The sequence below is a fragment of the Pleuronectes platessa genome, chromosome 5 (genome assembly GCF_947347685.1).
Source record: "Pleuronectes platessa chromosome 5, fPlePla1.1, whole genome shotgun sequence".
Taxonomy (NCBI): Eukaryota; Metazoa; Chordata; class Actinopteri; order Pleuronectiformes; family Pleuronectidae; genus Pleuronectes; species Pleuronectes platessa.
The window spans coordinates 9515599-9538130 of NC_070630.1; the positions used below are offsets into that span (position 1 = coordinate 9515599).

A 22532-nucleotide genomic window follows, 5' to 3' on the forward strand; every position below is an offset into this window, starting at 1 on the left:
GTTCCACTGCAGTAAATTGAATTAACTAATATAAATGTAAATATTTCTGTTGAATTTGTTTAAATTCTACATTCAAAATCAATCTAATGAAATCTCAGACACTGCTTACACTCAGTTGAGTTCATGAATAAAAAATCTAAAAGAATTGATTTGGTTCATTTACTTTATTCAGCACATCACAACTTGTAATTTACTACAATATTTTTCAGGCTGTGAGTCTAGTTTATTTGCAGTTAACTCAACACCTTTAAAACTACAGTTCAAAGTGTCCTTGGTGGTATTTTCCCCATCAAGTGTCTCTTTGAGTTATGTTCTGGCCTGAATATGATAATGTAGCATTTTGGAACAAAAATGCATGTCAGCAAGCCAAAGCTGGAGGCCAGAATAGCAAATATCTCCACAGCCACAGTGAACTTCCCAGGAGAGCTGACATATGCCGGGATGAATGTGATCCAGACTGCACAGAATATCAACATGCTGAAAGTGATCAGTTTGGCCTCATTAAAGCTGTCTGGCAGCTTCCTGGCAAAAAAAGCAAGAATGAAACACAAAAGAGCAAGAAGTCCGATGTAACCCAGCACAGCCCAGAACCCGACAGCTGACCCCAGAGCGCACTCTAAGATGATCTTATCTTTATAGTATTTCATGTTCATCCTTGGAAACGGAGGGTTTGTTGTGAGCCAAAGTACACAAATTACAACCTGAACCAGGGTGAAACTCAGAACACTGAGCCTCTGCTGTGCAGGACCGAACCATTTCATCATATTTCTGCCAGGAAGTGTCGCCCTGAAGGCCATTAACACCACTATAGTTTTCCCCAGGACACAAGAGATGCAGAGGACGAAGGTGATGCCGAACGCAGTGTGTCGCAGCATGCAGGACCACTCAGAGGGCCGGCCGATGAAGGTGAGGGAGCACAGGAAGCAGAGTTTTAGTGAGAAGAGGAGCAGGAAGCTCAGCTCGGAGTTGTTGGCTTTAACAATGGGAGTCTCTTTATGAGTCAGAAAAATGGTTGAAATCAGAAGAGACAAAAATATGCCTACACAACCAAATCCAGTTAAAAGTGCCCCCATGATCTCTTTGTAGGAGAGGTACTCAGTCGGCTTCGGGAGACACTGGTCTTTCTTTTCATTCGGCCAAAGTTCAGGTGGACAGATCAAACAGTCCGGAGAATCTAACAGTGGAGATAGAGAGAGAGATTTTAATTAATGCATTTCTTTTCTTTTCTAATTCTATTGCAAACATGAATGAATTCATTTTCTGTCTCACTTGTCTCATTACTAATTGATCCCTCGGGGCACTCAAAGCAGTCGAAGCAGCACACAGGTTTATGCTTGTTTAGCGCTTTTCGAGTCCCTGGGGGACACGGCTCTCTGCAAACAGACCTCGGCACCTGATTAGAGAAAACACAACGTGTGAAAATTCTTAAATGCACCTAAATGCACTGTAGGAAAACAATGTAATTCAGCTGGGAGAATTAATTAGACAAATGGTCACTTCACCTGCATACTGTTTCCTTCCCACACTATCCTGGTGTTGTCTTTTAGTTGGAATTTCTTCCCCTCTGGAAGAGACGTGTCAAATTGACCGATGTTTACGATCTCAACAGAGCCATCATCTTTTATTTGCCAGTTAACTAAGTCATACTGGGCAACTGAGTCTCCATTTTCATCAAAGAAAACCTTGGCCCCACTCTGTGTTGTGAAGTTCACAAACTTAATGTGCTCCAACACCTGTAAGAGGACAATCATGACATTTCAGCATATTTCCGAGAAATCAATACGATTTGTAGCGAATATTCAAATGTTAAAGTTTTTGAATTAACATCAAGGTAAGGAACATTAAAATTAAGTATCTTAAGCCAGAGTAAATATACCAGAACTTACTAATTTAGGCTGAACTTGGTCTTTAGTCACGCAGGACTTTCCAGTGGTTGGATTTGAGCCATTGTGACATTGCAGTAGTGCGTGAATAGCATATGCCACCAAGTACACAGCTTTGTACACATTATTCTCTTCCCTAAAATGTGTCACGTCTGTGTACTCACTGGAGACTGTGCTGAGATCTTCTCTGCCAGTACACGTAGCAGAAGTATTTGACGGAGAGAAGCTGCAGTCAAAGAACGACTCCCAGAAATCTTTAACTATAGCACTTTGTGGTTCATCAGAGGGCTTAAAGCTGAGTAAGAATTCAGCAAGACCTGGTATTGAGGCCTGAGGGAGGGCGAAGCCCATCGCCCCCTGCAAAAGGTTCTTTCTCCCATCAGAAGCCAGGTCTGTTTGAGTGATCCAAGCCTCACTGCCAACCCATTGCTTTCCAGTGATATTATACTTCTCTATTTTCGACAAGAACGATTTGGTGTAGTATAAGGGCAAAAACAAGAGGATCACCTTGGACGAGGATTTCCTCAGAGCCTCCACAATAGCAAGAAATTTTACATTTGTATTTGAGTAAAGTAACCGGTATTCAACACATATGCCCTCTTTTTCTGCTTCCTTTGCAAATGCCATTGTACCTTCGTCTGAGTACAAGCCCGTAGTATAAATAATCCCCACCCAGCGCCAGTCAAAGTATTTCATGAGCTGCACCAGACCAATGACTTGGAAGCGGTCACTGGGCACAGTTCTGAAGAATGTGGGGAACTGCTTTTTGTCACTCAAGCAAGCACAAGTGGAGAGATGGCTCACCTTAAAAGAAAGAAAACAGGTTAACTACAACAAGAAAGAATAAACATTCTTCAAAGATAGAAACATTAATAAATCCCAGTTATTTACCAATCACGTGTCCTCACCTGTGGAATGGATAGCGGGCTGAGAATGATGTTTATATCTTTACTCACTCCGGAGGAGGAATGGCCCAGGAGAGCCTGTATCTGATCAGCGCAGCCCTTTGAATCCTCTCCATATACGGCTTCCACTGCTGCTCGAATCAGGTTCTCACTCCCACAGCCATTGTACAGCCTGTAGCCCAGACTCAATCCAGGAAGGAGCTTAGAATCTCTGTTGATCTCCTCCACTGTAAACATCACTATCCTGGCAAACTTCAGTTCCCTGTCATTCATCCTACACACAGTGTTTGCTTATTTTTAATAAATGACATTAGAGCTGATCACATTCACACATAAAACACGTTACGACCCGATTACATAACATAGACAGGCTCTACTGCACATTCACTTACTTTTCGCAGTATGTATACGGCAATGCGTGGTAGCCGTTGTCTATCAATTTGCGTGTACTAGACAAAGAGAAAACTCCTCCGATAATGAGATCACCATCTTTAGAAAACTCCTTGAACCCTGTTTGCCCAATCACTTTGCATGTTTGTTTTTCTGACTTTATCCCTGCCAGCAGAGTGAAGAGGATACAAGAGATCCAACCCATAATGAGTCTCCCTATTCTTCACCGAGGCAGCTCTGACCTGGGCACTGACCTTTATAGTGTTTCTTTCTACCATGAGAGAAGAATCAACAGCCAATGTGAACGTACTCCCAAATCCCATGAGATTATTCTCAACGCACTACTGCACTTCTAAGAATCCCAGCCCAATGACTGACGTGTAGGAGACCGAACTCATTAACTGTTACCTCTGGGGCTCTGCACGGGATTGAAAAATAATAAATACATTGTGGATAGAAGTTGTTTCGTTGTGCTGTATCTATTTAAATGGTTCCGGTAAATTACAGAAGTCTGCCAGCTGTGGATCTCTAAAAACATATAAGGCAAATAAGAATAAGAATAAGAATAATTGTCTCGTATTGTGCGTGGCAGTTGAACTACGAGTGTGCATGTTGGACTTTTTTTCAATGTGTTCAAACATGTTCAAACACAAAGTAAACTTCAGAACTGCTCAGATTCGTAATAACTTTAAGATTAGTGATGGTTCATTGTTAATGTGTAAAGTTTTTCAGGGGATCTTAAGTGTCAATCAAGTGGTCTCCAACCCCCTTGATATGACACGTAGTTCACACCCAGCTTCCCATTCTTGTGAAATTGGTATCTCAAGGAAGACCTTCAGGGAATTTCTGCAAATTTGGCACAAACGTTTACTTGATCTCGAGGATTAAGTCATCAGATTTGGGTGGTCAAAGGTCAAGGTGCCTGTTGGCATCTTGAACATAATATGTCAAACACACAAACACACACATACTGCTTATATAGTATAGGGTTTTAATTAGATTACATGTTCATATTTTTTGTTGTTGACGTACCAGTCGGTGCAACTCATGATCAGAGATTAACCAAGGTAAAACCTTTTTTTTAAAGCGGCAAGTCTCATCAAATTTCCTGCAACCTTACATGATATGTCTAACAAGAAAGCACCAGGAACCTATCCTTTGCTTAGTAAACCGTGGATTTTTGCCACATAAAGTTATACATTAGTACAATATGACAAGAGAGGGGCACACATAAAGACCCATTTATGTTAAAAAGATTTAATGATATCATAAACAGCCATGTATACGTGTTTTAAATATATATCATATATGTATACTATACTTTGATCCAACAAAACTGGGTTAGTACAGCTGGGAGCTTAGTCTTAATGTTTGATATTACAAGAAAACATAAATAAGGGGAAATTACACTGATATTTTATTTTTTAGAATTCTTTTCAATCCACATTTCCAATCAAATTGCGACGTCGTTAATGTTAAAGAGACATGCTTGAACATATGTTAATTGAATGAACTTTAAATGAACCTGCGGATCTTAATAACCAGTACATACTTTGTTGGTATCCTTGAATTTTGAAGACAGGTAACGAGTTGCACATGTAAGAGTAAACTCAAAAAATTCACTTTCATCAGGATGAATTGCAGCAGGCTGAGAAGTGAGACAGAGATGCAGTACAAAGCAGCCAGCAGCACTAACAAAGCCCAGGAACTCAGAGTTGATCCTCCGTTGCCCTCAGCAAGTGCGTCTTCCATCCAGTGTCTCACATTCTTATTCAGCAGACGAAGGCCACAGGTCAACCAGAGGAACAGCACAGTGAGAGGCAGAGCTCCAAACTGCCGCTGTGTCGGACATAGCAGTTTCATCACAGCCCTGTAGGCAAGTAACACATGCACAGTTCTACCCAAAGCACACGAGAGGTAGACGGCGACAGAGACCCCCACAGTGATGCTGGGCCACTCAGAGGGCTGCTGGGTGGGGAAGGAGTGCAGTGTGAGGCTTAAGAGCATTGCCATTGTGGAGTTACTCTCATTCACAGCACTGGGTGATAGTTTCATTCTTCTTATGTACGTCCCGAGAAGTAACACGGCCGCCAGGAAAAAACGTCCAACCCATCGGCTGGGGACAGGCTGCACACTCTCCACTCTGCCTTTCTCACATTGTTTTGCACAGAACTTCGGCAGCATCTGTTGTTATAAGGGGAAAAAAAGCACAAGTCAAACAGTATCAGGCTTGGCTGAGGTGCCCGGAGCTTTACACAAATCTAACTGAATGAGAGAAAAAGCATCTGCACACTCAAATCTGTGCAAATATCTTGTTTGGATTCATTTGCTTTCTTCTCGCTTTCTTCTTGAAGGCCTGAAAAGGTTTGAAATGCCTTCAGTGGCAGATGAGGCCTACAAACAGCACTGGATTAGTGAGAACTAAAGGTTTTAGTGCATGGATGCTTTTCTCTAACTTAGCATCTGTTGATACAAAAATTGTTACAGCACACTGCAATCACGGATTATTTCAAACAAATATAGGCAACATGATGATACTGCAGGATTACCCGTGCCTGTGATAACTATGTCATAACCACATTTAATTGATAGAATATTTGTAGATGACAAAATAGACATTTTCATATATGTATTTTAGCGTTGAAGGTGTTTAGCTTAATAAAAATGCTTCTGTGCAGCTCCTGCATATTTTAACATAGCTGTAATATCAGCAACATATCTTGACAACATCCATCCCTGAAAATAAAATATGAAATAACCGGCTTTCATGAGTTTATGGCTTGAATATATCTGGTTCTACAGATTACTGTATTTTAGTGAGCACTGTAAATTCCCCAAAACATATTGAGTTTATAAAAATTAGGTAAAATGGAAAATAATAATACTAAAATAATGTTAAAAACCCGCAAATAGCAGACCCTGACATCAGGCCTGTTTGGCTCTTCAGGCTCACCTGGTCCAGGATGAATATAAATCCAGGTTCAAGTTCTCTGCACAAGAAGACTTGCAGATTTCTACATGATTTACAGACACAGATGCAACCCATCGTTTTCCAGCGGCTCTCCAGAATGAGGGCAGTGATGTGGAAGCAGGGTGCTGCAGATTTCAGGACAGATGCAGGGAAGATACCTCTACAGCTCCGATCTGTGCACTGACTGTCAATCTTTACCTATGAAGGAATTTACAGACACAACACATATGATCATTTATACATTTTGATCTCATTTCACATGATGAGTATGATGACTGTCAACCTCTGGGGCTCACCTCGAAGGTACGTAAAACACAGCTGGTTACTGACTGGAAACACACCAACAGCTGGTGCCGTTTGCAGACGTGGCTGTTACGTTTCTCTCCATTCACAGTTTCCGTCACTCTTCTCAAAGGTTTCACATAACCATTAGAGAACATGAGGTTCACAGTTAGAACAGGAAATAAACAGGACTCCTCTGTGACCCTGGGCTGTGGGAGTCCTGTGTGAATCATCTCAGAGGCTGATCTCAAATCAGGAGAACTAAATAGAGGGATTAAAAAAAAGACAAATACCAGTTCATGATTACATCGAGCAGCAAAAAACGTCACACAGTCGTAACACATTATTACCGTCATACATTGCTTTTTTTTCTCAAGTGCTCACCATCATTACCCTGACATGAGCTAAATCAACACTGAATCCAACAATGCAACATAAAAAGCGTAATAACCCGATTGTCTCTTTAAATTGTAATTGACTCATAAAACCTCCTCTAGTGATGATCTAATTGTCTTTTTATGTCCTTGACAAGAAGAGAAAAGAAAATAAAGCAGGTCAACGAGCAAGACACAAGGTCGAGGAAATTGGAGAAAACATCGGCAGTCATTTACCAACAATATACTCACCCTTCACACTTCACTGTCAGTTGTGTTGTGTAATGAGCGACAGCATTTTGAGTGGATGCGTTGGAGCTGCAGCCCTTTGTCTCGTCATCCTGCCCGTACCCGGTGAGCTCAGAACACTGGTCCAGGCTGAGCCATGAGCCAGACAACACCATCCCAGTGAACAGTGTAAAGAAGACAAACGTGACTGTTGTCATCTCAGAGCCTCGCCTTCGGCACAGTCACGTTCGCTGGAAGGACGTGTTTTATAGCTTCCTCTCTTCTAACCAATTGTAGGAGGCAACTTATTGGGCCACTCTCAGAGATACATGCAAATTAAGTTTTTGCGTCGGAACTGAGGGACGAATGAATCTATTTCGAATACACATGAGGCCGGTTTCCAAATAATGGTCAGTTTTGCGGTTTACCGACAGGAATTTAATGAAGGCCGGACAGTTAGCACTTATTCACGTGCATGTGTTTGCAAACATGTGGATACAGTATAAGTAAAACATCTTAAAGAAATCATGTGTATCAACTGTTGTGTTAGGCATGTAGCACATAATATTAATCCACTATGTATTTCTAATATATTATATGCTATAGACTGGGTAAGGCCTTCCTTTGCTCTACGTGGATTCCACACGATTCTGCTCCATGTTGACACCATTAGATCTCATCATTTCTGCATGTTTTTTTGTTTTCCCCACCATTCTGAGTAAAAATAGTAAAATAATAATCTTGTTGTTCTGAAAAAAAGTTATGATAAAGAGGCAAACTGGTCACAATTTCTTATAAAATAAAATACAAAACACAATATAATATACATCTCAAAATGATTATTGGTGATCTACCATCATATATATTTACTGCATAAAGTGTTACATTCAGAAAATTAGGATACCAGTAGTTTGTTAATTTTATTGACATTTTGTTGTAATTTTATAACTTTATTTGACACAAACATAATAAGTTGTAATATAAATGAAAGAAACTGTCACAAAATAAGTTATATAATCAATATTGAATATCTTTTGTTTTTCCCATCATGTGCTTTTTGGTATTTTGTTCCTGTCTCAGTAAAATAACATAACATTTTGGTATAAATATACAGAAAAGAAGTCCATAACTTGAAGCCAGAATAGCAAATATCTCCACAGCCACAGTGAACTTCCCAGGAGAGCTGACATAAGCCGGGATAAATGCTATCCATACTGCACAGAATATCAACATGCTGAAAGTGATCAATTTAGCCTCGTTGAAATTATCAGGAAGCTTTCGAGCCAAATAAGCGAGAACAAAACACAGCATGGCTAAGAGTCCGATGTATCCTAACACAGCCCAGAAGCCCACAGCTGATCCCAGCGCACACTCAAGTATAATCTTCTCCTTATAGTGGTTCAAGTTTTTGAACGGAAAAGGAGGATTGATTGTCAGCCAAAGAATGCAAATCACGACCTGTATCAGAGTGAACGCCATAACGCTGATTCTCTGCTGGGCAGGCCCGAACCATTTCATCATATTTCTGCCTGGAAGTGTCGCCCTGAAGGCCATTAACACCACTATAGTTTTCCCGAGGACACAAGAGATGCAGAGGACGAAGGTGATGCCGAACGCCGTGTGTCGCAGCATGCACGACCACTCAGAGGGCCGGCCGATGAAGGTGAGGGAGCACAGGAAGCACAGGGTCAGGGAGAAGAGCAGCAGGAAGCTCAGCTCAGAGTTGTTGGCTTTAACAAGGGGAGTTTCCCGGAAGTGATAGAAAACCAGTGCTATCACAACTGTCAGAACTGCTCCAAGCAGACAAAGGAATGTTAAAATAATCCCCATGAACTCTGCATAGGACAGAAATTCAATTTCCTTCAAGATGCACGTGTCTCCTCTGGTGTTCGGCCAGTAATCAATGGGACATTTGAAGCAGTCCACAGAGTCTGTTATTGAAAGAGACAATAAAGTTGGTTAGACCGAAAGCTAACTAAGAGTATTCATTCAATTTGGGAAATTACTGTGTTTTTTCTTTAACCTTTGACTTGGCTGATTTCTCCTTCAGCGCACGGTACACAGTCATAACAGCAAACAGGTTTTCCTTTCTGCAGGGCTTTGCGTTTTCCAGGGGGACAGCTCTCACTGCACACGGACACAGGCACCTGCTGCACATGTTGAAGAGTTTGTATGTGACCCATACACTGCAAATTCTTTTGGGGGTTTGTATATCAGTTAATTCTATGGATTATAAAATGTTGTGGAGCAGCACATTGTGGCTGACAACCCAGAAATGTGAGAAAAAAGCAACATGAATTTGTACCATGTGACTTCCTCCACCCCAGACTATCTTCACGCCGTTCATGACAAACTGACGCTCGCCGGGCAGAGTGGCGTCGAAAACACCGACGGTGGAAACGTGCGCGGTGCCTGAAGTGACACGCTGCAAGTTTATGAGTTCATATCTCGCTGGTGAATCTCCATTCTGGTTGAAGGTCACTCTCTCCCCTTGACTTGTTGTGAAGTTGATATTCTGTAAATAATGCAGCACCTGTAAAGACGAGAGAGGATGAATCAAATTCAGATTTCTCTTTTTCTCTGCTTAAGTTGACTTTTATGTACGGGGGCCGAGAGAGCTCCACGCACTGCAAATTTAGAAAACACACGCAAAAAGTAATAACACATTCAAATACAGTAACATGCTTCAATGAACCCGGCTGTATTTTATTGCTTTGTGAAGTTCCAGACTAGACTTTTACTTCACAAAGCACTGAACTACAGTCAGGTTCATCACAATTTTGGGTCATTTCTGTATGTGCAAGTGTTTTTGCAGCGCATGTGTTGATGAAGTTGTTTTGTGTGTTTTCTTAGTTTGTAGTGCGTTGAGCTCTCTCGGCCTCTGACATTAGAACAAGTGATATTAGACATCAACGACTCTTTTGTTTTCCTCCTCACCTGCCACGGTTGAATGTGTTTGCTATTGGCACAGCTCCCATCATAGAAAGGGCCCATCTTCCCTTCACACGTGACCAAGTTATGCAGAGCATGAGCAGCTGCATAAACCGACTTGTACACATTGTTTGTGAACCTCAGCTCTGAGACATCTGTAAAATATGTTTCAACACTCTGCAGGCTCTCCGATCCGCTGCAGGTCTTTCTTTGTGTGTTTGTGTCGTCGCCCAGAGAGCAGTCAAACGTCTCTTCCCAGAAGTCCCGGACAAACCGACTGTTGGGGAACTGTGAGGGGTGAAGCCGCCTCAGCTGCTCCTCCAGCCCGGGGATCCGGGCTCGGCTGACGACAAATCCCAGTGAGCCCACCAGGATGCTGTGCCCCTCGCTGTCGGTCAGAGAGTGATCTGTGATCCAGGCGTCGCTGCCCACAAACTGCAGCCCTGTGATGTTCTGCTTGTACAACTCTGTTGCCAGCACTTTAACCTCTCGGTGCGACATGAAGGCCACAATGACTTTGGAGGTGGAGTGCTTGACAGTTTCAACCACTTTCCTCAACTCACGGAGAGGACCCGTCTGCTCAAAGGCCTGGTAATACTCTATGCACACCCCCTCTTCTTGCGCAGCTTGTATGAACGAAGAGATCCCGTTGATGCCGTAGTCATTTTTATTACTAATCGCCCCCACCCAGGTCCAGCCGAAGAGCCTGACCAGCTTCGCTAAGGCTCGGCTCTGGTGGAGATCACTGGGAATGGTTCGGAAGAAGGATGGAAACTCCTCTCTGTTGCTCAGACATTCACAGGTTGCAAAGTGGCTTATCTGTGCCAGAGTAAAAAAAAACAATACTTGTCATTTACCACATATAAAGAGAGCATCTCTTACATAAAAAAATCTAGAATTAGACATATCCCCAACCATTTGACTGTGATTAAAAGATGAATGATTTTGCAAAGACTGAAGGAGCAAAGGTCAATCCTTACCACTGGTATCTGAAATCGTCCTATAACCCGAGCGAATCCCATGGTGGGTGCAGAGCCCGAATGGCCCAGTACAACCAGGGCAGTGTCAGCCTTTGTGCAGTTCCTCTCGTCTATGACCTCTCTGCGCCCGCTGGCTAAATCTATAGCAGCCTTGATGATGTTTGTCATTCCACAGGAATTATATATCTTGTAGCCCAGTGTGTGGTTAGGGAGAATTGCAGGATTTTGATTTATTTCCTCGATTGCAAAGATCATGGTCTGGGCAAATTTGAATTCTCTTACATTGATGCTAGAAACAGAAACAGTATTTAGATTTAAACAAGAAAGCAGATCAGAGAACGATATCAAACTACAAAAACACATACTTACTTCAGACACTTTGGAGGATGGGGTAAGGTTTGAAATGTGGGCACACTGCCTCTGTAGCCAGTGCGAAAGGTGAAGATGCCACCTAAGGTGAAGTCTCCAGCCTTGGTCAGCTCAGGTGGTTGCACTGTCCCCTGAAGCCTGCACACAGGAGTCACCCCCTCGATCAGAAGAACCAGGAGGACGAGCTTCAACAGTGGCATGGCTTCCCTCTGCAGGCAGGCTTCTTCAGCACTGTCCCCCACTGCACCCTTTATACCCTGCATATGCATGATCAAATTCGTATCTATGCAGAGACCTGAGTGTAAAGCACCCCAGGGACTAGACAGATGTGGTATGTACAGTAATAGAGTCTTATGTTAAAGTTATACGCACAAATATATATTGTTCACTTATATTTTGCTTTTACTACAGGAGCAGGTGCAACCCACATCTCAAATCTGAGCGAATCTTCAGGTCTTAACACAATTATTCAATGAACCTCATGAAACAACAGCAATCAATCAATTAACATCAATGTTGGTTATGTTGTATAAATAATCCACATTTAGTCGTATATAATTGTTTTAATAAAATAGACTTATGACCTCTGCCAATTAGGTTGTGTTATCCCATCTGTCCATTTTTTCATTGGTTGATTTGTGTGATTGTGAACAAGTTTAGCAAAAAACTACAAAACAGAATTCCTCCAAGCTTGGTGGAAAAATGCTTTATGACACAGGGAAGATATGATAAAACATTTTTTTTGTGGATGTAGATCAAGGGGCAGATCCAGGAATGTTTTGTTTTTTTACAATTTCATTAATATTCTCGAGAGCATTTTTTTTTCATTATCACTGTTTAGGGGATAATTCCTGATCTCAATGAAAGAAATCAGACAAATGCAGGAAGCTGACAGTTTGAGTTTGTGTCATTTGGCACAGTTTGATTGAATTGTAGGGAACTGTTGGGCCGCAGGAGGTTTTCTCTCTGCTCAGAGCCGTTATAGTTTGATCCAAATTAGTGTAGCCTTCTCTTTTCACAGTACAATGTTTAAAAACAACAACAAAAATCCGGTTTCTCATGGTCAAAGACACAATTTTAAAATAATTTAAACATTTAACAATGTAGATGCTTTATTTACTGTATATAATATATAGATATGATAGTTTATCCCGTATTGACTGCCATAATAAACGAAAACAATCTGACACCACATGTTCATCTCTCTGAAGCAGAAACAATCTAAAATCAACTGGTGATTTATTAAGTTTATTCGTCATATATAAATACAAATATTAAAAACTATGATCATGATGTCAGTGGTGGAATAAAGATGAGAGAACCAGTCTGGACTCTTCCCAACGACCGGCAGGATTTTATTGAGGTGGAGGAATGTGACAGAGTTACTCCTCCGTCATCAATATCACAGTGGTGTCCATAAGCCAACAAACTAATGGAGCTGCTCAGCACCCAGCAGCTCAGTATAGGCAGAACACTAACTCAGTCATGTAATCAGGAAATGGCTGGTGAAGCCGAATTGGCCCATTCTGTGATTACTTATAAACTATTTGTGAAAAAAGAAATATTGACTTTTGTATAACAACAATAGCAATTTAGTGGTCTAGTGTACACATTTTACTAGTGTATAATAATTTTTCTGGGCCTAAGAAATGTCCTTCGAAAATATATGATTTGCAACTTTCAATATGAACACACAGTGACACACAATGGAGATAAAAGTACTTGAATTAATATGTTAACTTATATTATAAAACTAACAGGCCAAAGAATTGCAGAGATCATCGTGAGGTCAGAGCTGAGAAAACAAATAAAGAGGCCGTCAGAGAGATCACAACAAACCCTTAATCAATTTAAATTGAACATTTACCTGTTGTGACAAAGGCGTTCGTTAATGAAGCGCCTGTTTTTTCTGCTTGAGGAAACAAGACACCTGTTGTTCCTGATGAAGCAATCTGTTGTGTTTGCATTACAGAGCCCAGCGGCTCCTATGTTTTCTCACAGGAGCCACACTCCCGGGTATTAAAGGCAGATGCACAACAGATGAGGACTCATCTCATTCTGATGTGTTTTTTCAACTTTGTTTTTTGTGTACATGTGTAAGACTTGTTTTTGTCGTATTGCATCATTGTTTGTGTGAACTTGTAAAAGTGTCTGTCAAAATTTGTTTCCCCATGTCAGGGGAATTCTGCCTCTGGAGGCCTCATGCTGTATTGTAAATAACCAGAAACTTATTTTATTAGTGCCATAGTAAAGTTTATCAGTTCCACATTTCCATGTGAGTATTTGTTCTGAACTAGGGATCATTGGGGTCATTTCGTGTGGTGATATGTTTGTAGCAGTTGTGGCTTCATGTAAGAGTGTGATTGCAATATGGTGAATCCTGACCTGATTCAAAACTACATTCCCAAACATTAAAGTAATTATCAAACCCAACATAATCATATTCTCAGCATCCTATCACTTGCCCTCACATTAACCCTAATTCTGGCCACAAAGATGAACTGCAGTCACTCTTTTTCTTCAATACTGGGAACTACATACATCCTGGAATCCCAAGTAAAAAGCTGTAATCGTTTATTTCTCCTTCACCTCCCCTGTAAATTAACTATTGTTGAACTTTAGGTTCTCAAATTCTCTTCGGATGTCAGATTGTAAAACCTAAGGAGAGGTGCAGCTGTGTTAATCAGGGAAATGTATTACAACATCTTTGGTCTGGGTCATTCACTCCAAGCATGTATTTTAATTTCCCGTTTGTTTTGTTTGTTTGAGAATGTCTTTATTATTTTATTCTCATATTTATCCTGTCTCAGTCAGTTTAGCTGTTGTATGAAATTCCTCCATTTATTCAGGGGAGATCTTGAGTGTGTTTCTGAGTTTGTTCATTTAGTCTGGTGCATGTGTGGGAACGAAAGTCAAATTGACATTTGAAGGTTTATATTTTATTACAGTTTGACTTGTTTTCACAGTCGAGCTCGAGAGCATTTTTATCGTCTGGCAATAAGGATTTTATTAGGTTAATAAAATGTCTCTTAAGTTGCAGACTGTAATAAATAAATATATATATACTGTATATATATATATACTTGTATATTTCTCACACTGTAAACACAACTTGTGTTTAGATGTAAAGAATTGGGAGTAGAACTGTATTGTTTTTATTATTATTGTACACTGTCTTATTGTTGGAGGTGCCTCCCCTTTTTTACCTTCGTTGGAATAAAGATTTGTGGAAAAACTCCAGAATCATTTCTGAGGTTAAATATTTATTACACTTTGATATGAAGACGAAAACTGCAGGAAATGAAAACACTTTAAAAATCTATACATAAATACTTAAATAAATCCTAGATCAATAATGTATATCATTATTTGATGTCTTTCCCATTATGTGTTTCTTGGTGTTCTGCTCAGGTCTAAAAATGATTATGAAGCATTTTGGCAGGAAAATGCAGAAGAGGAGTCCGAAGCTGGAGGCCAGGATGGCAAATATCTCCACAGCCACAGTGAACTTCCCAGGAGAGCTGACGTATGCCGGGATGAATGTGATCCAGACTGCGCAGAAGATCAACATGCTGAAGGTGATCAATTTAGCCTCGTTGAAATTATTTGGAAGCTTTCGAGCCAAAAAAGCGAGAACAAAACACAACATGGCTAAGAGTCCGATGTATCCCAACACAGCCCAGAAGCCGACAGCTGATCCCAGCGCACACTCTAAGATGATTCTGTCCTCATAGAGATACATATTCCTAAAAGGAAACGGAGGATTGATTGTCAGCCAAAGAATGCAAATCACGACCTGTATCAGAGTGAACACCAGAACACTGATCCTCTGCTGTGCAGGACCGAACCATTTCATCATATTTCTGCCTGGAAGTGTCGCCCTGAAGGCCATTAACACCACTATAGTTTTCCCGAGGACACAAGAGATGCAGAGGACGAAGGTGATGCCGAACGCCGTGTGTCGCAGCATGCAGGACCACTCAGACGGCCGGCCGATGAAGGTGAGGGAGCACAGGAAGCACAGAGTCAGGGAGAAGAGCAGCAGGAAGCTCAGCTCTGAGTTGTTGGCTCGTACTAGTGGGGTTTCTATGTTGCAGTAGAAGACAAGTGTCGTGATCATTGTTAAAAAAAGTCCCAGTAATGAAAATGCGGCCAACAGTTTTCCCAGGATTTCATCATATGCCAAGAATTCTATTGTTTTGGGGATGCAGGCATCTCTTTGGCCGTTGGACCAATACTCTGGTGTGCATTTCATACAGTCTATTGAATCTGCAAAATGAAAAACAATGCAGAGAAATGTGTTTTAACAGTCATTATTCATGAAATTTTATTTTTTTGTGTCTCTTTCTCAGCAAATACAGATGTTTTGTCTGCAGTGGGCCACTGCATTTACCTGTTGAATTACTGATCTCTCCTGCAGGACAGGGTATGCAATCATAGCAGCAGACTGGTCTTCCTTTTTGGAGGACCTTACGAGTTCCCTGGAGACAACGCTCACTGCACACTGACACAGGCGCCTCCTACACAGCCACAGTTCACATCAGAAATGTAATAAAATCAACTTATAAATCCAATTTTAGGTTTTGGAGCAGTTTTCAGTAAATCAGGACACAGGTTAAAGAATCAAGCCCTCAGTTTCCACTTTACCTCTGTGAGCCCGTTTCCCCAGACAACTGGGACGTTATTCATTATGAACTGATGACTCTCTGGAAGAGAAGCGTCATAACGGCCAACTGTGACTCCTTTCATAGTTCCTTTGTTTGCCGTTTGTAAATTAATGAGTTCATATCTTGCCGGTGAGTCTCCATTTTTGTCAAAATAAACTCTCTCCCCCTCACCGGTGGTGAAATTCACAGTGCTGAGATACTGCACAACCTATAATTAAGAAATTGTAAAGAGATTAAAAGACAGATTCCTGCTGTTATCACACCGTCACTCAGAGCTGAGCTTTCTCACCTGCCAAGGCTGAATGTGTTCGGGATCAGCACAGCTCCCAGAGGCAAAGGGTCCTTTACCGTCCTCACATTTAATCAGGTTATCGAGAGCGTGAGCCGCTGCATAAACTGACTTGTACACATTGTTAGTGAATCTCAGCTCTGACACATCAGTGAATTGTGATTCTACGTTTTGCAGGCTCTCAGAGCCGCTGCATGGCTTTCTCTGTGTGTCTGCACTCTCATTCAGAGAGCAGTCGAACGTCTCTTCCCAGAAATCCCTGACAAACTGACTGTGGGGGAACTGTGAGGGGTGGAGCCGTCTCAGGTGCTCCCCCAGCCCCGGGATCTCAGCTCGGCTGGCGACAAAGCCCAGTGAACCCTCCAGGATGCTGTGCCCCTCGCTGTCTGTCAGAGAGTGATCTGTGATCCAGGCTTCGCTGCCGACAAACTGCAGCCCCGTGATGTTCTGCTTGTACAACTCTGCTGCCAACAGCTTAATTTCTCTGTGAGTCATGAAGGCTACAATAACTCTGGAGGTGGCGTGCTTAATGATCGTTATTATTCTCTGCAGGTTTTCAGGAGGACCTGACGATGAAAACGATTCAGAATACTCAATGCAGACGCCGTATTCTTGTGCACTTTGGATAAATGCATTAATGCCATTGCGGCCATAATAGTTATTCACAGCTATAGCCCCGATCCAGTTCCAGCTGAAGACCCTGACCAGCTTTGCCAGGGCTCTGCTCTGGTAGTAGTCACTGGGAATCGTTCGAAAGAAGGTGGGATATTGTTTTCTGTTGCTCAGACAGGCGCAGGTGGCAAAATGGCTGATCTGTAGTGAAAAACAGAAACGTGTCACTGGAAGATACCCATTAACATTTAATGATTTTGCAGAATCACCATTTAAATGAATCCTATAGATATACATTTGCAGACCAGAGTAAGTTTACAGCAGCCCAATTAACAGAATTTAACATATGACATAATGCATTTGTATTATTTTACTTACCACAGGAATATGAAATCCTCCAACCACTTTTTGAAATGCAATAGTTGGTCTGGATCCTGAATGTCCCAGTATAGCCTGCACCGTCTCCACTTTAGTGCAGTTGTTGTCCCTGACTTCCTCCTTCACTCCGCTCACCAGTGCCAGTGCAGCTCTCAGTATGTCCATGGTCCCACAGTCACCATAGATCCTGTAACCGAGCGTGACGTTCGGCAACATGTCAGGATTTCTGTTGATCTCATTTATAGCAAAGATCATCGCTTGAGCAAATTTGAATTCTCTGAGATTGAAGCTGAGGTGGTGAGGAAGAAATGACGTGAAATAATTGATCAGTGTGTTACAGTCTCAAATACAGAGGCAAACATACACAGACACTTTGGAAATATACTATACAGGGCACACAATACATACTTTTTGCACTTTCGTACATCTGGAACTGTCTGAAATGTATTAGTCACATAATCCTGCCCTGTGCGAAAAGAAAAGATGCCTCCAAGAACAAGGTCGCCATCCTGGGCCAGTTCAGGAGGTCGTGCGGAGCCTTGCAGGCGGCACACGGCGGCTCCATACCCAATCAGCAGAACCGAGAGGAGCAGCCTCAATAAAGGCATAGTGGTTATTGGTCACCCGACCCTGCGTCTCGTAGCGGGGCTTTATACACCTTCAACAAGAAGGAGGGGTTGGACTCAAGCCTCAGGAGATGAAGCCAAACAAGTAAAGCCAAGGATGCTTTTGTCAGTGAAACTGGATTTTATTGTTTTGATTTCACTTTGCATACTGAATTAAACTTTGGGAAATCGGCAATGGAAATATGTATCAGGCTTCTGCTTTTAGTTATACTGACTATGTTACACTGAATCAAATGCTGCAAATTAAATGATATACAGTACAGTATAGAATACAGAATAGAGTTGTTTATTTGACAGTTATTATGTAGAAACAATGATGGCATGAGAACATATTGCGACCACTCTTTAGTTTGTTGCTTTTGTTTGTTTGTGAGCAGGATAAACCTAAAACTATTAAATGGATTTAATACGAAACTTGGTGAAATCATGCTGTATGGGTCAAGAAAGAACCAATTAGATGTTGGTGTGTATACATACTTTCTTAACATTGCCGGATGGGGTGTTTTTTCAGTTTTACCAGGGAAGGATTTATGAATCTTGATAAAAAATAAATCATGCATATTAAGAAAAGTGATATCTATGACTTCTGCTTGATAGATTTAAGGGGACAATTGGGTCTTGTTGGAGTAAGGTGCTTTACTATGTGCCATTCTATCTATTTTAGTGGCACCTTCCCCATCATATTCTTCTTTGTATTCCTCTCCGGTTTATATAAGATAATATAACATTTTGGAATAAAAATACAAATGAGGAGTCCAAAACTTGAGGCCAAAATAGCAAAGATTTCCACTGCTACACTGAACTTCCCAGGAGAGCTGACATAGGCTGGAATAAAAGTGATCCAGACTGCGCAGAATATCAACATGCTGAAGGTGATGAATTTGGCTTCGTTAAAGTTATCGGGTAATTTCCGCGCCAGAAAAGCAAGAATGAAACATAAAATGGCCAGAATCCCGATATACCCGAGTACTGCCCAGAATCCTACAGCTGAGCCCAGCGCGCACTCCAGGATGATTTTGTCCTTGAATTCTTTAAAGTTCTTGAGCGGGAAAGGAGGAGAAATTGTCAGCCATAAGATGCATATAATAACCTGTATGAGAGTGAACCCTAGAACACTGAGCCTCTGCTGTGCAGGACCAAACATTTTCATCCCATTTCTGCCTGGAAGTCTCGCCCTGAAGGCCATTAACACCACCATAGTTTTCCCGAGGACACAAGAGATGCAGAGGACAAAGGTGATGCCGAACGCCGTGTGCCGCAGCATGCAGGACCACTCAGAGGGCCGGCCGATGAAGCTCAGGGAGCACAGGAAGCACAGAGTCAGGGAGAAGAGCAGCAGGAAGCTCAGCTCCGAGTTGTTTGCCCTGACGATGGGAGTTTTCCTGTTTCTGAAAAAGATGAGTGTCACGACTGCTGTCATACATGTTCCAAACAGGGACGCCGCGGTGAGCAGTGCTCCCATTACTTCTTTATACGAAAGAAACTCTGCCTCTTTCTTCACACAGGCGTCTCTTCCCTCATTCGACCAGAATTCAGGATGGCACCGCACACAGGAGACAGAATCTGAAAAGTATTACAGCAGGTGTGACTCTCCGAGTAGATTAGATTAATTTCATTGTTCTTTTATAGCATCTACACTAAGTCTACACTGTGTCCCTGACATTGGCCACTTATAGGAACTGTCTTTTCAATAAATCATATTTACTGTTGTATTATATTTTTTAGAATAAAAAGACATTCATCTTGTGATTGCAACGGACAACTAACCTAAAGGAAATGTGCAGATATGCTAGATTATTCGCAGGCTTCACGCTTATTGCTGCATAATTCATATTGGTATAACTTTGTTAATTCACTTTTCACATGGGGTCTTCAAATTTGACTTGAAGTTATAACTGCATTCAATATATTTAGGTGATTTATGACACTTTGCTTTGTTTGATATGTTTAATTCACAAATCATTTTTTCATTTATTTGTAATAGAGAAACTACACATTTCCCCCCCCCCAGGAAACATTACCTGAGTTGGACATTAGAAAACAGATTTATGGTAAATGGTAATGGTAAATGGTTTTGTATTTATATAGCGCTTTTCCAGATCAGATGACCACTCAAATATAAAATATATATCACTAGACCTGTGACGTTGCTTATTTCTCCCTCTGCACATCTTATACAGTCAAAGCAGCAGACAGGTTTTCCTTTCCGGAGAATCTTCCTGGTTCCTGGGGGACAATTCTCACTGCAAACTGACACAGGCACCTGCATGAAGAAAACGACCTTGAGGAAATACACGTGCATTCAGTTGTATTCATTTTGGTGCAACCACACAATTATACTGCAGGTATATACTGACTTGTTTTGAGTTCTGTGCCCAGATTAAAGACGTATTGTGCAGATTCAGCTGTTTGTCTGCAGGTAGAGACGCATCATAAAGACCGACTGTGACAAACTCCACAAACCCGCTTTCTGCTCGCTGCCAGTTTATGATTTCATACTCTGCTGCTGGGTCGCCATCTTCATTAAAGTAAACCTTGTCTCCCTCCTTTGTTTTGAACTGAATCCTTCTTATGCGCTGTAAAATCTAAAGAAGACAGATCATAGTTAATAAACATCCTCTAAGTCTATCACAGAGAGGCTGCTTATAAGAAACTGTGGAAGTGTTATCTCTTGTGTAAGAACTCACCGTCAATGGATTGAGCTGCACTTTGTCGTTACATGTTTCATTACAGCCAAGAATGCTATGAAGTGCATGAGCCACAGCATAAACTCCTTTGTAGACATTGTTAAATATCGGCATGAGAGACATGTCAGTGAAGCTGTTGTGCACTTGGGTCAGATCTTCACCCCCAGTACATTCTCTCTGGTTCCCTGTGGTCTGTTTGAACTTACAGCTGAATAAAGCCTCCCAGAACTCTGTAAACATTTCATTACCGGATGAATTGAGTGGCTTCACATTCAGTATGAACTCTCTCATGCCCCTGACATGTGCTTTGGGGATGGACAGGCCTATGGCCCCGTCAAGGATGTGATGCCCATTCATTTCTGCAGTCTGAGAATCAAAGATCCAGCCCTCGCTGCCCACCCACTGGTAACCAGTCAGGTTGTGGTGGGACAGCTCATGTATCAGCACATCCATATCCAAGTGAGAGAGAAAAGCAATAATCACCTTAGAGGTGGAAGCCTTGATGACGTTGATTATCTTTTGTATTTTGTTGGGCGGGTCTGTTCTGAAGAAAGACACGGAGTACTCCAGACAGATGCCCAGCTGTCGGGCAGTTTCTGTGAATGTAGCCATGCCGTTATTTCCGTAATCATCATTGGTTCTAATGGCTCCAACCCAACTCCAACCAAAGTGCTTGACCAGCTGGGCCAGGGCTCTGCTCTGGTAGTAGTCACTGGGTATTGTTCTGAGGAAGGACGGGTATTTGGTTTTGTCACTGAGACAAGCGCAAGTGGCGAAGTGGCTGATCTAAAAGAAGAAAGAAATTTCCTCTAAAGATAAAGATGTAAAATATTTAAAAAATGTCTCTCCTAATTTACTCTAAGCAGCAAAAAATTATAAAAAAGGTCACAAGCATTATACATTTAAGAAACGTACGAACCATTGGGATATGAAATGGCCCGATGACGGTAGCTATAGCCATGCACGGAGAGGAGGAGGTTTCTCCCATGATGGCCTGCACCTGTGCAGGTTTGGTACACGGCGTGGCGGAGGGGGCAGATACAACATCGTTACCGTTAGCCAAGGCCAGAGCAGCCCTCACACTTCTGGCGATGGAGCCACAGGCATCGTACATTTTATATCCCAAAGAGATGCCAGGCAGTAAATTTGTGGTGTTATTAATCTCCTCGATGGCAAAAAGCATAGCCTGGGCAAACTGGAACCCTCTGAAATTCAAACTAAATGCAAACAGTTATAGATATAGTAACAATTCCCTGAATAAAATGCATGGAGTGTTTTTCCTCACACTCTAATTAGGAATTGTGTGAATATAACTTGCTGACTATAAGTTGAACAAACTCAATTCATTTTTATGTCGGTACATTTTTTTAAACTTAAACAATTGTATTTTCTCACAGCAGTTTAAATGAAAATCTCTGATGGTATCAATGCACACAACATAATTTGAATTTTCTTAGTTTGATTATATTTGTTTTAACCTGTTTTGTATCTCTATTCATTTCATCCAGTAGATATTTTCCATTATATAGATTTCTACTGAATAATTTACCTGGTGCACTCCAGTGGCAGTGGTTTGTGAGTGTAGGTTTCCTCTCTGTCTTTCCAGCTGCTGTGGAAAGAGAAGATTCCCCCCAACATAATGTCCCCATCCTGAGACAGTGGAGGGTTCTCAGGATCCCCCCTCCGCCTGCACTGTGGCTCCTCAGCCTGAGAGAAAGACGCCACCAGCAGCAGCTGTAAAAGTGCCCACCCTTGTTCTGGCCACCTCTGAATGGACGTCATTCTTCTGCCTTAGAGAAATTAACCACTTGATGGCATCACATGTGCCAGAGTTTAAATCAGAGGCTTTGCACTGGTATTTATACATTTACGAGCGTCATATAAAATGTTACCCGAACAGTGATGATTCACTGCTCTGGACCTCGGAGATGGGGCAAGAGGAGGGAGGTGCCAAAAGACG

At 41.7% G+C, this 22532-nt stretch overlaps 4 protein-coding genes across 4 annotated transcripts; all 4 read right to left on the minus strand.

The window, feature by feature from the left end:
• Positions 1-260: 260 nt before the first annotated feature.
• Positions 261-7209, minus strand: LOC128439689 (extracellular calcium-sensing receptor-like). Its single transcript, XM_053422080.1, has 10 exons — positions 7058-7209; positions 6446-6554; positions 6132-6347; positions 4854-5362; positions 3181-3237; positions 2792-3062; positions 1902-2687; positions 1503-1733; positions 1270-1393; positions 261-1174 (listed from the first exon to the last, which is right to left on the minus strand). Exons 1-10 carry the CDS (start codon positions 7207-7209, stop codon positions 261-263), a joined length of 3369 nt encoding a protein of 1122 aa, XP_053278055.1.
• An 841-nt stretch (positions 7210-8050) lies between these two features.
• Positions 8051-11453, minus strand: LOC128440099 (extracellular calcium-sensing receptor-like). The gene is made up of 6 exons (XM_053422690.1): positions 11314-11453; positions 10945-11233; positions 9971-10783; positions 9339-9566; positions 9057-9180; positions 8051-8964 (listed from the first exon to the last, which is right to left on the minus strand). Exons 2-6 carry the CDS (start codon positions 11197-11199, stop codon positions 8051-8053), a joined length of 2334 nt encoding a protein of 777 aa, XP_053278665.1. The 5' UTR covers positions 11200-11233; positions 11314-11453.
• A 3209-nt stretch (positions 11454-14662) lies between these two features.
• LOC128440100 (extracellular calcium-sensing receptor-like) lies at positions 14663-17804 on the minus strand. The gene is made up of 6 exons (XM_053422692.1): positions 17668-17804; positions 17260-17548; positions 16270-17082; positions 15961-16188; positions 15707-15833; positions 14663-15582 (listed from the first exon to the last, which is right to left on the minus strand). Exons 2-6 carry the CDS (start codon positions 17512-17514, stop codon positions 14663-14665), a joined length of 2343 nt encoding a protein of 780 aa, XP_053278667.1. The 5' UTR covers positions 17515-17548; positions 17668-17804.
• Positions 17805-18540: 736 nt separating this feature from the next.
• LOC128440109 (extracellular calcium-sensing receptor-like) lies at positions 18541-22315 on the minus strand. The gene is made up of 6 exons (XM_053422702.1): positions 22122-22315; positions 21492-21789; positions 20573-21358; positions 20243-20470; positions 20025-20148; positions 18541-19448 (listed from the first exon to the last, which is right to left on the minus strand). Exons 1-6 carry the CDS (start codon positions 22208-22210, stop codon positions 18541-18543), a joined length of 2433 nt encoding a protein of 810 aa, XP_053278677.1. The 5' UTR covers positions 22211-22315.
• Positions 22316-22532: the final 217 nt, after the last annotated feature.

Bases quoted from the DNA above. Each gene is read 5' to 3' on its own strand.
- LOC128439689 (XM_053422080.1), bottom strand. From the start codon at position 7,209: ATGGTGTTGTCTGGCTCATGGCTCAGCCTGGACCAGTGTTCTGAGCTC. The intron at 5,363-6,131 runs GTGAGCCTGAAG...TTATAACAACAG, and splicing joins TTATATTCATCCTGGACCAG to ATGCTGCCGAAGTTCTGTGC. The intron at 1,734-1,901 runs GTTCAGCCTAAA...GTCCTCTTACAG, and splicing joins CCTGCGTGACTAAAGACCAA to GTGTTGGAGCACATTAAGTT.
- LOC128440099 (XM_053422690.1), bottom strand. From the start codon at position 11,199: ATGATCTTTGCAATCGAGGAAATAAATCAAAATCCTGCAATTCTCCCT. The intron at 9,181-9,338 runs GTACAAATTCAT...CATGTGCAGCAG, and splicing joins GGGGTGGAGGAAGTCACATG to GTGCCTGTGTCCGTGTGCAG. The intron at 8,965-9,056 runs GTTAAAGAAAAA...TTTCAATAACAG, and splicing joins AGAAATCAGCCAAGTCAAAG to ACTCTGTGGACTGCTTCAAA.
- LOC128440100 (XM_053422692.1), bottom strand. From the start codon at position 17,514: ATGATCTTTGCTATAAATGAGATCAACAGAAATCCTGACATGTTGCCG. The intron at 16,189-16,269 runs GTGAGAAAGCTC...TCTTAATTATAG, and splicing joins AACACATTCAGCCTTGGCAG to GTTGTGCAGTATCTCAGCAC. The intron at 15,583-15,706 runs GTAAATGCAGTG...TTCATTTTGCAG, and splicing joins AGAGATCAGTAATTCAACAG to ATTCAATAGACTGTATGAAA.
- LOC128440109 (XM_053422702.1), bottom strand. From the start codon at position 22,210: ATGTTGGGGGGAATCTTCTCTTTCCACAGCAGCTGGAAAGACAGAGAG. The intron at 21,359-21,491 runs GTTCGTACGTTT...TTCTTCTTTTAG, and splicing joins GGCCATTTCATATCCCAATG to ATCAGCCACTTCGCCACTTG. The intron at 19,449-20,024 runs GTCTAGTGATAT...AATACTTTTCAG, and splicing joins AGAAATAAGCAACGTCACAG to ATTCTGTCTCCTGTGTGCGG.